Source organism: Cherax quadricarinatus, chromosome 36, assembly GCF_038502225.1.
Source record: "Cherax quadricarinatus isolate ZL_2023a chromosome 36, ASM3850222v1, whole genome shotgun sequence".
Taxonomy (NCBI): domain Eukaryota; kingdom Metazoa; phylum Arthropoda; class Malacostraca; order Decapoda; family Parastacidae; genus Cherax; species Cherax quadricarinatus.
In genome coordinates, this window is record NC_091327.1 from 31494840 (window position 1) to 31508483 (window position 13644).

At 39.6% G+C, this 13644-nt stretch overlaps 1 protein-coding gene across 1 annotated transcript in view; it reads right to left on the reverse strand.

Annotated features, from left to right (window-relative positions):
• Positions 1 to 13644, reverse strand: part of epsilonCOP (coatomer subunit epsilon) — an 88397-nt gene that overhangs the window by 35112 nt on the left and 39641 nt on the right. Inside the window, exon 6 of the mRNA XM_070091632.1 lies at positions 1650 to 1874. Coding sequence (XP_069947733.1) covers positions 1650 to 1874 — 225 coding nt within the window. The remainder of the gene's footprint in view (positions 1 to 1649; positions 1875 to 13644) is intronic.

Genomic DNA, 13644 nt, shown 5'->3' on the forward strand with positions numbered 1-13644 from the left:
TATGGTCAAATGGGTGAGTGAGTGTAAGTGTTTACCACCAGGTGGTATTCGTGTAATTAGTTGACAGGGTGTATCAGGGAGATAAGATGTTTTCTGATGGTAGTTTTGAAGGTGATGAATGTGTCTGCAGTTTTAGAATTTTCAGGTAGGGTGTTCCAGATTTTAGGGCCTTTGACATACATTGAATTTTTGTAAAGGTTTAGTCGGACACGGGGAATATCATAGAGATGTTTGTGTCTGGTATTGTGCCTGTGGGTTCTGTCGCAACTATCAAGAAAGCGTTTTAGGTCAAGGTTAATATTGGAATTTAAGGTCCTGTAGATGTAGATTGCACAGTAGTAAGTGTGGATGTACTGAACAGGGAGTAAGTTTAGATCTATGAAGAGTGGGGAGGGGGGGGTGTTGCCAGGGATGGGATTTAGTGATTGTTCTTACTGTGGCTTTTTGTTGGGTTATTATTGGCTTTAGGTGTGTTGCTGCAGTTGAACCCCAAGCACATATAGCATAGGTGAGGTATGGATATATAAGTGAATGGTATAGTGTGAGAAGGGCAGTTTGCGGCACGTAGTATCGTATCTTGGAGAGGATCCCAACCGTTTTGGATACTTTTTTGGTTATGTGTTGGATATGGGTGCTGAAGTTCATGTTGTTGTCGAGGTATAGGCCTAGGAATTTGGGTTTTTTGTAGAAAATTTTTGACACATTCATCAATAACGAGGCTGGCTGCAAGCTCACTCTGCCAATGTGTAAACTTGCGTGAACCTCTGTGGAAGTTTACACAAGTTTGTTATGAGAAAGGTGGGATAGTGGTCTGTGGAGTTATCTGTGATAATGCCTGCTCTTAGTGGGGATACAGTGTTGGTCCAGATATGGTCAAGTAGTGAGGCACATGTCTCTGATTCTTGCTGGTTAGGTTATAGATGGTAGGAGTAAGCAGTTGCTCATAGTGATAGTGAATTCAGTTACTTGTGGGTTGTGTTCATGGATGAGGTTAATGTTGAAGTCACCTGTAAGTATCAGGTGGTGTTTATTCATCTCTGAGTCAGTTATCATGTTTCTTAGGTTTTCAATAAATGTGGAAATATTTGTGTGAGGTACTCTGTAGATAGCTCCAACTGTTATAGGTTGTTTTAGGTTCACCTGACTCCATCCTACAAATACTCATTTACTTTTCATCCAGGTAGATCTGTTTGACTTGATAAAGCCCACTGCGTGGGGGAAACATTGTCAATAAAGGATCACATAATACTGCTCATGTGTTTATTTTTCCAAAATCATCTTTATTTCAGTAGTATGTCTTCCATTCTATCAAATGAAACCAAGAAACAGCCAATAAGGCTATAAAAACCATACATGAAAACACTATTTTAAACCATATACATTGTCAATTTTGCTTTCCCATCATGCACTGCATGTGGCAGGATGTTTTTTATATTGTGCACACTCACCACACAGACCCATTCTCTATTATATAAGAAAACAATTGCTCCTCATAGCTTATCTGAGTGAGCTGAGCTGATGACACATAACTACATGAGGGACCTTGGCATCAATGATGTAGTTCTAGGTGATGGCCACTGAAAGGGTTAAGGACTTACTTGACTGGTCAAATTTATAATTTAGGTGCCAAAATAATATAAAAAACTCACCTCTTTAGGCTTAGCAGTGTGATGAGCAAGAACCATTAGATTAATAAGGGTATCTGGATTATTAGGATCTTTATCTAAGGCTTCCTGTAAAGCTCCTTCTGCCTCTTCATATTTACCCTGCCCAAGGAAACACACTGCCTGGCCATTGAGAAGAATGGCCGTGCTACTATTTTTGTCCATCATCTCCTGGAAGATGTAGTAGGCATCCTGGAGCTTTTCTCCACCCTGTGGCAACAAAATTCAAACAACTATGTAATGTTAGGTATACAAAACACAGGTAAATAACTGTACTTGCTCTTCAATAATAACAATATGATTATCTAAATAACTCTATTGACATTTTTTACACGAGCCTTAAAGTTTATGCATCTTAAAGGATGGATTCTAGAAAGTCAATTTTAGACAACAAAACTTACAATTTTTTTTTTTTTTTTTATTAACACTTTGGCCGATTTCCACCAAGGCAGGGTGGCCCAAAAAGGAAAAATTTTCATCATCGTTCACTCCATCACTGTCTTGCCAGAGGGGTGCTTTACACTACAGTTATAAAACTGCAACATTAACACCCCTCCTTCAGAATGTAGACACTGTACTTCCCATCTTCAGGGCTCAAGTCCGGCCTGCCGGTTTCCCTGAATCCCTTCATAAATGTTACTTTGCCCACACTCCAACAGCATGTCAAGTATTAAAAACCACTTGTCTCCATTCACTCCTATCAAATACGCTCATGCACGCTTGCTGTAAGTCCAAGCTCCTCACATACAAAACCTCCTTTACCCCCTCCCTCCAACCCTTCCTAGGCCAACCCCTACCCTGCCTTCCCTCCACTACAGATTTATACACTCTTGAAGTCATTCTGTTTTGTTCCATTCTCTCTACATGTCCGAACCACCTCAACAACCCCTCCTCAGCCCTCTGGATAACAGTTTTGGTAATCCCACACCTTCTCCTAATTTCCGAACTATGAATTCTCTGCATTAAATTCACACCACACATTGCCCTCAGACATGACATCTCCACTGCCTCCAGCCTTCTCCTCGTTGCAACATTCATCACCCATTCTTCACACCCATACAAGTGTTGGTACAACTCTACTCTCATACATTCCCCTCTTTGCTTCCACAGATAAAGTTCTTTGTCTCTACAGACTCCTAATTGCACCACTCACCCTTTTCCCCTCATCAATTCTGTGATTCACCTCATCCTTCATAGACCCATCTGCTGACACATCCATTCCTAAATATCTGAATACATTCACCTCCTCCATACTCTCTCCCTCCAATCTGATATCCAGTCTTTGTCATCTAATCTTTTTGTTATCCTCATAACCTTACTCTTTCCTATATTCACTTTTAATTTCTTCTTTTACATACCCTACCAAATTCATCCACCAACCTCTGCAACTTCTCTTCAGAATCTCCCTAAAGCACCGTGTCATCAGCAAAGAGCAACTTTGACAACTCCCACTTTGTGTTTGATTCTTTATCTTATAGCTCCACACCTCTTGCCAAGATCCTAGCATTCACTTCTCTTACAACCCCATCTATAAATATATTGAACAACCACGGTGACATCACACATCCTTGTCTAAGGCCTACTTTTACTAGGAAATAATCTCCCTCTCTCCTATCCTCGTAAAAACTCTTCACTGCTTTCAGTAACCTACCTCCTATATCATACACCTGCAACATCTGCCACATTGTACCCCTATCCACCCTGTCATATGCCTTTTCTAAATCCAAAAATGCCACAAAAACCTCTTTAGCCTTATCTAAATACTGTTCACCTATATGTTTCACTGTAAACACTTTGTCTACACACCCCCTACCTTTCCTAAAGCCTCCTTGTTCATCTGCTATCCTACTCTCTGTCTTTCTCTTAATTCTTTCAATAATAACTACCATACACTTTACCAGGTATACTCAACAGACTTATTCCCCTATAATTTTTGCACTCTTTTATCCCCTTGCCTTTATACAAAGGAACTATGCATGCTCTCTGCCAATCCCTAGGTACCTTACCCTCTTCCATACATTTATTTATTTATTTATTTTATGTCTTTGCAAAGAGTACGTTGAGATTTTGTATTTACAATAGTGGGTTGCAATGCAAAGAGAGCCTCTATTATGCCTAGGCATTATGGGCCAACTTAACATTATTGGCTTATAGTCTACTTAACACTAAGGAGTATATCATAGTTGTACAGTAGGATAGTAATTATTTTTTAGTTGTACAGAAGAATATTAATTATAAATGAATCAAAATTTGTATAATACAAAAAATATTTATATTCAAAAATGCTTTTTGTGAAAACAATGATTCAATTATATTCCTGTCAACAATGGATAAAAGGTTCAATGTGATTGTTTCAGTTATGATGTGGAGTACATAGATGAATAAGTGTGTACCGAGTATTTAGCGTTTAGACTAGGGTGATTAAGTGGCTTTTGAGAAGAGTCTTAAATTGATTTTCAGACTGGGTTACTTTAATATCTTCTGGTAATGAATTCCATATTTTGGGGCCCTTTATGTGCATAGAGTTTTTACACAGTGTGATATGTACACGAGGTATATCAAAAAGAGATCTGTGTCTTGTGTTGTGGTCATGTGTCCTGTTTAGGTTGGTGAGGAGAAGTTTGAGTGGGAGGGTTTATATTTGCATGTATTGTTCTGTGTATGTAGTAGGCACATGAATAAGTATGGATGTTCTTAATGGTAAGCAGATTCAGACTTTTAAAAATTGGTGGAGTATGCTGGCAGGAGTGGGAATTTAAATAATAGCACCAACTACTCCAAAACTATATCCCCTCCTGCTTTTAACATTTCTATCTTTATACCATCAATCCCAGCTGCCTTACCCCCTTTCATTCTACTCACTGCCTCACAAACTTCCCCCACACTCACAACTGGCTCTTCCTCACTCCTACAAGATGTTATTCCTCCTTGCCCTATACACGAAATCACAGCTTCCCTACCTTCATCAACATTTAACAATTCCTCAAAATCTTCCCTCCATCTTCCCAATACCTCTAACTCTTCATTTAATAACTCCCCTCTCCTATTTTTAACTGTCAAATCCATTTGTTCCCTAGGCTTCCTCAACTTATTAATCTCATTCCAAAACTTTTTCTTATTTTCAACAAAATTTGTTGATAACATCTCACCCACTCTCTCATTTGCTCTCTTTTTACATTGCTTCACCACTCTCTTAACCTCTCTTTTTCTCTCCATATATTCTTCCCTCCTTGTATCACTTCTACTTTGTAAAAATCTCTCGTACGCTAACTTTTTCTCCCTTACTACCATCTTTACATCATCATTCCACCAATCGCTCTTCTTCCCTCCCGCACCCACTTTCCTGTAACCACAAACTTCTGCTGAACACTCTAACACTACATTCTTAAACCTACCCCATATATCTTCGACCTCATTGCCTATACAGTGGACCCCCGCCTTACGATATTAATCCATTCCTGAGAGCTCATCGTGAGCCGAAATTATCGTAAGGCGAATTAATTTTCCCCATAAGAAATAATGGAAATCAAATTAATTCGTGCAAGACACCCAAAAGTCTGAAAAAAAAAATTTTACCACATGAAATATTAATTTTAATACACACAAACTTAAGAAGACATGCACAATTAATACTCTACTAAGAACAGAATACATGACACTTACATTTATTGAAGATCTGGTGATGATTGATGGGATGGGAGGGGAGTGTGGAAGTTGTTATTGTTTAGAAAGGGAATCCCCTTCCATTAGGACTTGAGGTATCAAGTCCTTTTCCGGGGTTACTTCCCTTCTTCTTTTAATGCCACTAGGACCAGCTTGAGAGTCACTGGACCTCTGTCGCACAACAAATCTGTCCATAGAGCTCTGTACCTCCTGTTCCTTTAAGATTTGCCTAAAATGGGCCACAACATTGTCATTGTAATAGTCACCAGCACGGCTTGCCATAGCTGTGTTAGGATGCTTTTCATCCATAAAGGTTTGCAGTTCAGCCCACTTTGCACACACTTCCTTAATCTTTGAAGTAGGCACAATAGATTCCACAACTGGCATAAGCAACACACACACACATGAACAGGTAACACACACGCACACACACACAGAAAGACAGGTAATACACACACACACACACACTGAAAGACAGGTAACACACACACACACACAAACAGGCAACACACACACATGGACAGGTAACACATACTCGCACACACATAGACAGGCAACACACACATACACATGGACAGGTGACACACACATACACATGGACAGGTAACACTAACACACACACACACACACACACGCGCACAAGCACACACACGGACATGTAATATACATGCGATTCGTCCGGGACGTGACCCGACGAATCATGTGAGGCGAGTTTTTTAGCGTGAGGCGAGGCAAAATTTTTGCATTCAAATGTATCGTATGGCGGATTTAACGTAAAGCGATGCCATCGTAAGGCGGGGGTCCACTGTACTCTCACTAGCCCATTTACCCTCCAATAGTTCTTTATATCTTACCCTAACTGCCTCCTCTTTTAGTTTATACACCTTCACCTCTCTCTTACTTGCTGCTTCTATTTTCCTTGTATCCCATCTACCTTTTACTCTCACTGTAGCTACAACTAGAAAGTGATCTGATATATCTGTAGCCCCTCTATAAACATGTACATCCTGAAGTCTACTCAACAGTCTTTTATCTACCAATACATAGTCCAACAAACTACTGTCATTATGCCCTACATCATATATTGTATACTTATTTATCCTCTTTTTCTTAAAATACGTATTACTTATAACTAAACCCCTTTCTATACAAAGGTCAATCAAAGGGCTCCCATTACAAAGTAATGGAAATTAAAAAAAAAAAACAGCAATAACAGGCCACAAAAAAGAAAGACTACTTATATCAGTAGTGGTTTGGACATTTAAAGAAGATAAAGCACAATAGGATGACTTAGAGTGTGTATAAATCTGTAGTGGAGGGAAGGCACAGTAGGGGGTCACCCTAGGAAAGGTTGGAGGGACAAGGTAAAGGAGGTTTTGTGCGTGAGGGGCATGGACATTCACCAGGTATGAGCCAGCATGTTAAATAAGAATAGAGGCAAATGGTATTTGGGATGAAGACCTGCTGGAGTATAAGCAAGGTAACATTTGCAAAGGGATTCAGAGAAACCGGTTAGCTGGACATGAGTCCTATCAGTGGGAAGTACAGTGCCTGTACTCTGAAGAAGGGGTGGGGATAACTGAAGTTTGGAGGGGCATCTGAACTGTAATATTGGTGCACCTCTGGCAAGATAGTGATGGTGTGAATGATGGTCAAAGTTCCTTTTTCGGGTCACCCTACCTCAGTGAGAGACCTGGAGTATACTTCAAGAGGTTTTCAGGGATTAATGTCCTTGCAGTTCGGTCTGTGACAAGACCTCATGGTGGATCAGAGCTTGATCAACCAGGCTGTTACTGTTGGCTGCATGCAAACTAATGTACAAACCACAGCTCGGCTGGTCAGGCACTGACTTTAGGTGCCTGTCCAATACCTTCTTGAAGACAGCCAGGGGTCTATTTGTAATCCCCCTTATACCTTTACCTTTGATATACCTTTGAAGAGTTTCGAGTTTCATTACTCTCGGAGCCCGGCCATGAGCCAGGCTCATCTGGTGCTTGCCTGGTCAACCAGGCTGTTGCTGCTGGTGGCCTGCTACCTCACATATCTATCACAGCCTTGTTGATCTGGCACCTGGTGAAGATAGCCTGGAACCTAACCTGCCGTATAAGTGGGGCTCCAATGTACTCATTGGAGCAGAGGAGAGAGAGATACATGATAATATATACCTGAAAATTGAAATTGAAATGTTTATTTCTCTGTAAAGATTACAATGTGGGGTTTACATATTATAGAATATTGATCACAATTTGTAGTTTACATATTATAAAATATGAAATACAAAGAAGGCACTAGCATGCCTAGGCATTTCAGGCAGACTAATTCTTACTCTATATTGACACAGATTATGGAGCATACTGATATTAAAGTTAGGTAACTGTAGTGATTAAATAGATTTACAATAGTGAGGTAATTCAAAACATTTAAGAATATTACAATTTGTAAATTTAGTAATGAGAATGGTTTTGTCTTGGCATAATACACAGTTTCTATTAAAGCTTCTACATATATTGGAGTATCTAGGGTAAACTTATGACTAGCATAAGATTTATTAGGCAATAGCTATATTCGGAAATTTGTTTACAGTCATTTGGATGAATGTAAATGTAAATTAGGGGGAATCACAGATATCGAGAATAAGTCTATTTTGTTATTGGATGGATGCATGATATGACCTTATGCTGTCAGTGGCCCATATAAACCCAACGCCATCACCACCACTACTAGTCCTCACATATGTAATGATATATGTTATTCATTCTAGAGTACAGTAGGGCCACTTATACGGCGGGTTAGGTTCTAGGCTGTCGCCGGAAAGCAGACATCGCCGGAAGGCAGAACGCCATTTTTTCCATTTATAAATGCATGTAAATGCCAGACAACAAGTTTACACTAAATTATATTAAGTTAGTAATAGAACTAGGCATTAAAAACACACAAGGTAAAATACATTCACAGTACATTCATTACTTATCTTGAAGTATTTGTAATCTTAATGTAGGGAGAGAGGCGAGTAGTACTTATTTGTAGGAAGTCAGGTGTAGGTAGCCCTGGCTCCCCATCTCATACTTAACCCTTTGACTATTTCAGGCCCCTCTCTGAAACTGTCATTCTATGTCGCTCAATTTTTGAAAAAAAAAAAAATTATTTTTTCTTATGAAATGATAGAGAATCTTTTCCCGATGGTAATGACACCAAAAGTTCGAAATTTGATCAAAAACTCATGGAATTATGCTCCCGCGAATTTAGCGGTCTCGGCGACATATGCGTATCGGCGATTTCGCCGACTTTGAGCCCTATTTTCAGCCAATTCCATTGTTCCAGTTGACCAAACTCATAGCTATTTCTTTAGAACTCCATTTTATCTATCAGCTGAGTACAAGAAACCTCCCATTTACTAATTTGAACTACCCAATATGGTCAGAAATTGGCAATTTGGCCAATTTCACGCAAACTAAAAAAGATGCCAATTTCAAAATAGGGTCCAGAATAAACAAGGTAGACATTCGTGGCACTAAAATAACATATGCTCTGTTCATTAGTCACATCTCTAGGCCCCTCTTACATTATTATTGCTTTCTATTTTGATTTTTTATTCATACAAAAAAAATACAAAATTTACTGTTATGCAGACTACTGCATTATTGCAAAAATGGTATAAATAATATCAGTGCACTAGTGAAAGAACATCAGACTCCCCAGTTGACGTGTATTGGACGTATGGTGTGATTTATTTACTCCTGAGCATTGGTAAAAATCGAACATTTCCGCTACTTTGAGCTCAGTTTCAAGGTCGTTTTTGTCGTCGAAGTAATGAAAATCATCTCTATTTCTGTAGTATGTTTCCCATCTTATCACCTAAGACCATGAAAACGCGAATACAACGATAAATACTATACGAAAATACACCTCAAAGTCGGCGTTTTATTCCAAAAAAAACGATCAGTTTTTTTTTCTCATTATGCAATGTGTGCTGCAGGATTTTTTTTATGTGGTGCACACTGACCACACAGACCCATTCTCTCACATGCGGGCCTACCAGCTTTCTCCCGCTTGATTTGAAGCCGCTAGAATTATTGAGTATATATACGTCAGAAACATTGGCTCGTAAGACGTATTTATACGTCGAAAACAGTCAAAGGGTTAATATACGATATTTAAAACATCCCAGAGTTAAAATACACATACAGTACACTCACTATTTACCTTAAAGTATGTGTAGTCTTAATATAGGAAGAGAGGTAAGTAGTATTTATTTGCAGGAAGTCAGTGTAGGTAGCCGGTAGGTGTAGCCCGCCTGGGCTACACCTACCGGCTACCTACACTGTGGCCCAGAGCCATATTATTAGCATTGACATACCTTGTTCACTGAATTTAATCGTTTCTAACAACCACCTTTAGATGCCATCATAAACGAAGAGAGAAGTAATGAATAATTCATGCCAAAAATTGTAAACAAAAGCAGAGTGGGGGAGTGGCTGGGCCAAATGCAGATTCATACACGTTTTCTCTGATGGCTGAGCAGAGAAAACATAATGATGTCCCTCCACCCGGCTACCACACAGGTCCACAAGTATTATTATCAGATCACATATAAAATACGCAATAAATGCCAGACAACAAGTTTACATTAACTTATATTAAGTTAGCAATAGGAATAGGCATTAAAAACACAATAAAAGGTAAGATACACACAGAGTACACTTATTACTCACCTTAAAATATTAATATTAATGTGTGAGAGGTAAGTGGCAGGGTGTTTATTGAATAAAATCAGAATGGCACACCATCATCCTCTAACTTGGCACTTAAAGCAAGAGGCTTACGACTCCTCTTTTTATTACAGCTAAGCTTAGATACCATCATCAATGAGAGCCAACTAGTTAACAAAAGAGTAAACGACAGAGAGAACAAGATACGGAGTTAAGACAATGTAAGAATACAAACTGAACAGGTAGTGGGTGATCACTTGGTAGGCGAAAGATATGTGTATTAATGTGTCATCTTTTAGTTCATTCATGAACGTTTGTAAAACATTTACCTCAATATTTTTTTTATTATAATAATAATTACCTCACAATACAAATACTTTTACATTGTGTACAAGTTGTACAAGTTAGTACAGAATAAACAAACAGCAACACACCATTTTTGGAGTGAATGAAGATATTATTATTATTATTATTATTATTATTATTATTATTATAAAAGCACTAAACCCACAAGGGTCATGAACTGCTATATATAGAGTGAAGGCATACGTAAAGAATATTTTTCTACAGTTATCCCCCAGTTGGACTAGAGAAAACGTAATTCTTCTGACACTACCTACACAGCTGCTTTGTAAACAAATCTCATATTTACGTCAATTTTTATTCTTTGAGTGTATGTATCATGTTTATATGCTATGTAATGGGTCTCATATACAATTTTGCGGAAAATATCATAGATGGATTAATGAAAACGCCTATACAGTGGACCCCCGGGTTTCGGCAGCCTCGACTTTCGTGAAATTCGACCTTTGGCGAGTTTTTTTTAAAACATTTGGCCTCGAGTTTCGTGAAAAAACTCGTGTTTCGGCGACTGTCCGGTACCCGTCCGCCCGTCACCGCGCACACAAAGCCAGTCTCCCACGCTATTCATGCTCAGTGTGCCATTGTTTACAAACACGTGACCATCACCCGGCAGGTTCATACCTAATAATCCATTGTTTTTTGTGATTACAACTGCTAAATAAGTCACCATGGGCCCAAGGAAAGCTAGTGCAAGCCCTTTAGTAAAGAAAGTGAGGAACACGATCGAATTCAAGAAGGAAATCATTGAAAAATATGAGAGTGGAGTGCGTGTTACAGAGCTTGCCAGGATGTATGGCAAGCCCCATTCAACCATCACTTCGATCATGGCGAAAGGAAAGGAAATAAAGTGTGCTGTTGTTGCAAAAGGGGTGGATATGCTGACAAAAATGAGATCATAAATCCTCGAAGAAGTGGAGAGGTTATTATTGGCGTGGATTACCGAAAAACAGTTAACAGGAGATAGTGTTACGCAGTCGATAATATGTGAAAAGGCAAGGCAGTTGCATGACGATCTCATAAAGAACATGCCTGCAACAAGTGGTGATGCTTGTGATTTTAAGGCCAGCAAAGGTTGGTTTGAGAGATTTAAGAAGCATAGTGGCATTCACAGTGTGATAAGGCATGGTGAGGCTGCCAGTTCTGACAAAAAAGCAGCTGAGAAGTTTGTACAGGAGCTTAAGGAGTGCATAGACACTGGAGAATTCAAACCCCAACAAGTGTTTAATTGTGACAAAACAGGCCTCTTTTGGAAGAAAATGCCAAAGAGGACCTACATCACGCAGGAGGAAGCGGCACTCCCAGGACACAAGCCTATGAAAGATAGGCTTACTCTCATGTTTTGTAGTAATGATAGTGGGGATTTTAAAGTGAAGCCTTTACTGGTGTATCACTCTGAAAATCCCAGTGTTTTCAAGAAATACAGTGTCGCCAAGAGTAATTTGTGTGTGATGTGGAAGGCTAACAGTAAGGCATAGGTCACAAGGGGAATTTTCCTAGACTGGTTTAATGAAGTGTTTGGCCCCAGTGTGAAGAAATACCTCCTGGAAAATAAACTGTCACTCAAGTGCCTCCTGGTAATGGACAATGCTCCTGCTCATCCTCCAGACTTGGAAGAGCAAATAGTGGAGGAGTTTAGTTTCATCACGGTGAAGTTCTTGCCTCCTAATACCACTCCTCTCCTCCAGCCCATGGACCAGCAGGTCATTTCAAACTTCAAAAAACTCTACACCAAAGCAGTGTTTCAAAAGTGCTTTGAAGTGACCTCAGACATTGAAGTGACCCTAAGAGAGTTCTGGAAAGATCACTTTAATATCCTCCATTGCATAAACCTCTTGGGAGGGAGTGACTTCCAGGACTTTGAACTCTGCTTGGAGAAATTTGTGGCCAGACTGTGTACAAGAGAGGGATTTTGCAGGGTTTGTGGCTGACCCTAAGGAACCTATGCCAGTTGTGGAAACTATTGTGGCATTGGGGATGTCCCTGGGGTTGGAGGTGAGTGGTGAGGATGTGGAAGAGTTGGTGGAGGACCACAGGGAAGAGCTAACCACTGAAGAGCTGCAAGAGCTTCATCTGCAACAGCAAGAGATCACAGCTCAGGAAACTGCTGCAGAGGAGGAGGAAGAGAGATGGAGGAAGGTGCCTTCTTCAAAGATTAAGGACATTTGTGCAAAGTGGACTGAAGTGCAAACATTTATGGATGAACTTCACCCTAACAAAGCTGTTGCAGGCTGTATTGGCAACATGTACAATGACAGTGTTGTGTCCCACTTCAGGGAAATCTTAAAGAAACACCAGAAACAGACCTCTATGGACAGATATTTTGTGCGACAGGGGTCCAGTGACTCTCAAGCTGGTCCCAGTGGCATTAAAAGAAGGGAAGTAACCCCAGATATGGACTTCATACCTGAAGTCCTAATGGAAGGAGATTCTCCTTCCAAAAAATAGTGTACACCTTCCTCTTATCCCCTCCTCCCATCTTCCATCCATGCAGAAGTCTTCAGTAAAGGTAAGTGTAACTTTTTTTTTTTTCAACAAGTCAGCTGTCTCCCACCGAGGCAGGGTGACCCAAAAAAGAAAGAAAATCCCCAAAAAGAAAAATACTTTCATCATTCAACACTTTCACCACACTCACACATTATCACTGTTTTTGCAGAGGTGCTCAGAATACAACAGTTCAGAAGCATATACATATTAAGATACATAACATATCCCTCCAAACTGCCAATATCCCAAACCCCTCCTTTAAAGTGCAGGCATTGTACTTCCCATTTCCAGGACTCAAGTCCAACTATATGAACATAACCGGTTTCCCTGAATCCCTTCACTAAATATTACCCTGCTCACACTCCAACAGATCGTCAGGTCCCAAGTACACCTACCATCCGACTTACGACCAAGCTTGGTTCCGACCAACCGGTCATAAGTCGAAATGGACGTAAGTCGAACCTTTGCAAATTGCCGACATATTGGGTAGGGCATAATGTCAAAACTTTCCTATATAAACTACCTACATAATACTGTAATGTAATGTACAATCATTATTTCATTCTTTTTACCATAATTTACTTCTCTTGTTGTATTTTAATAATTTATGTACTGTATATAATGTATACATGGTAGTGATATGTACTGTAAATTTTACATCACATACAGTATCATATGTTACTATTATCTATGTATTGTCGACACAGTGGAATAGGAGAATACCACTGGTAGTGTCATCCTGCCAGAATGTTGTATAACCT